This window comes from Cariama cristata, unplaced genomic scaffold, assembly GCF_000690535.1.
Source record: "Cariama cristata isolate BGI_N322 unplaced genomic scaffold, ASM69053v1 scaffold25195, whole genome shotgun sequence".
NCBI lineage: Eukaryota > Metazoa > Chordata > Aves > Cariamiformes > Cariamidae > Cariama > Cariama cristata.
The window spans coordinates 1-2,258 of record NW_009619640.1 but is presented as its reverse complement, the minus strand read 5'-3'; the positions used below and the strand labels follow the sequence as shown (position 1 = coordinate 2,258).

General features: G+C 53.1%; 1 protein-coding gene across 1 annotated transcript in view; it reads right to left on the bottom strand.

The window, feature by feature from the left end:
• Window positions 1-2,106, bottom strand: part of DLL1 (delta-like 1 (Drosophila)) — a gene marked incomplete at its 5' end in the record, with an annotated part of 7,251 nt that extends 5,145 nt beyond the window's left edge. Inside the window, 2 exons of the mRNA XM_009701327.1 lie at window positions 1,516-1,773; window positions 2,046-2,106. Of these exons, the coding sequence (XP_009699629.1) occupies window positions 1,516-1,773; window positions 2,046-2,106 (319 nt within the window). The remainder of the gene's footprint in view (window positions 1-1,515; window positions 1,774-2,045) is intronic.
• Window positions 2,107-2,258: the final 152 nt, after the last annotated feature.

Below are 2,258 nucleotides of genomic sequence, written 5' to 3'. Positions count from 1 at the left end.
CAGCTCCGCTCGCTAACGGCAAAACATTCTTTTTGCATGCACACATAAACACATCTCCCCTGCCCAGTAGGTTTGCGTCGCTCTTATAAGCTGGTTTTTTTCCGAGAGGGAAAGCGGAGCGAAGAGTGTACGTAACGAGTCAAGACAGACGGACAGCCTTCTACTTTGCTATGGGAGGAGCAGCAGTGTACAGGCATCCAAAAGTGCTGACAGCCCCGAAAGAGCTCATTATCAAAATGCTTCCTTATTCCCCACCCCTTGACACAACTGGGCTAGGCACTTTTGATCATGGGAAAGGTTGTAGTTCCTATTTAAAACACTATCAAAGGAAATGCGAGCCCCTCTGCCTGCTGTTTATTGTGCAACGTTGTACCACGAATTTCAAAGCATCCTAGCCGTTGCTAACAGCATGAATCGATCTGGGCGCGTTTGATAGGAGCTCAGCTGAGACCACAGTGTAGGTGGGCTTTAAGCAAAACAAAAACACAACAAGAAGCAAACCCAGAGGCCGCTTTACAGCCTGTAACTGTTTTCTCCCTGCCCGCCTGGCCCTTTGGTGACTGGAGAGGAGCACTCATCCAGTACGTCATCTGCCAGCGTACGTCAGATCCGTGTACACACACGGACGGAGAATGCCATCACACGCTGTAGCAGGAGCTCTGCGTGCGTGTTCGGGTTCACACCGCCATGGATCTACCAAGGGTGGTAATCTTGGAAAAGCTGCAGGTATCTGACATCCCTGACTGTCCGCTCTCTGATCTGCTTACTGTCCCAGCTTTTCCCGCTGTATCAACACTACCCCATTCCTCAACATCTTCAAGCTCAGGCGTACTTTAAAACTCACGTCTCTCACTACTTTATTAATAGTAATGATCATGGCAATGGCACAGAAGGGAGATGGGGAAGAAGTTGAATGTTCTTGTGGCTCCAGGTGCAACAATCTCTGATAGTGGCAGTTTATGAGTACCCCAAATGAGAAATGTATGGGGTAGAGGCCACAGAGAAAATCTCAGACCTCGCAATACTTTTCTCAATACAAGGTGGCAAGACACCAGACCGTAACAAGCCAACCAACAGGCCTGCCGCATGGATGTTGCCAAAGCTTAGCTCCCTCTCCTGAAGCCATGTACCCCGTAGAGGATGATATCAATGTACCATGGTTGAAGGGGTGCCTAGGTATAAAAAGCAGTCCTAATATATTTTAATTAATCCTCAAGCAACTGCTGAACATTTTGCTATCAGAGCTGCTGTCTACAGCAAACGAGCAAGAGTGTAACGTTGACCCTGAGATTTTATTAGCTTGAGAAGGGGCTGCCTGCTTTAACTTTCTGTGGCAATGCTGAGGACCTCCTGCCCCCCCACACCAGTAAAGCCGGTACACAGCACCAGACCTCCACCCACGGTAGCTCGGTTCCCCCTTTCCTGTGGGGCCTGATGTCAGAGAAACCCCTCCCCAAGAGCTCAGGGGACACTGCTGCAACCAGCGCCAGGCAAGACAAGAAAGTGGACACTCACGCTCAGTGCAGTACTGGCCTTTCCAGCCCGGGTTGCAAACTTTCTCGCCACGCTCTCCACAAGTGAAGTGACCAAAGGCATCGTCCCGGGGGCGACAGAAGACAGAGCAGCCTTCTCCATAGTAGTGCTCGTCACATACGAAGCGATAGGAGTACTTGAGGTCAGTGCGGCCGCTGCTGTGCAGGTCCTGGGACCACTCTTCACCCACCGCCAAGTGCCTCTGGGTGGCCAAGCGGCTGATGAGGCGCTCGGGGTTTTCTGTGAGAGAGTGGAGAGGAGAGGCGTGATTAGGGAGCCCAAAGCAGGCAGGGGTGTAGGAAGATGCTCAACTGGGGGTCTCTGGTGGGAGGGGAACCGCAGAGGCAGGATGATAGGGCTGCGTGCCAACAGGTTGGCCTCTCTTCCCATGGTCTCCAGAAGAGGAGCAGGGATGGGATGGGGGGAACATGCTGCACATCACAGAGAGAAGGGCCAAGTGGAGCTGCAGGGCTGGGATTATTCCAGGGAAGAGGCTGTTTCGGGACAGTTACCTGTGGTAAGGTCATCCGGAGAGTCCGTATGCAGAGCTTCAATGATGAGCGAGAAGGTGCCCTGGGGAAAGAAGGAGCAGAGACACCCCACCGGGAGAGTGTGAGAGCAGGCAGGGCCAGGGAAGGGTGGGGAGGGGGCAGCACTGCCAGCCCCCCAGGAGTTATCAGTTCCCCCCCAAACACCTCCGGGGGATCAGTGGGCCCTTGGAAAGG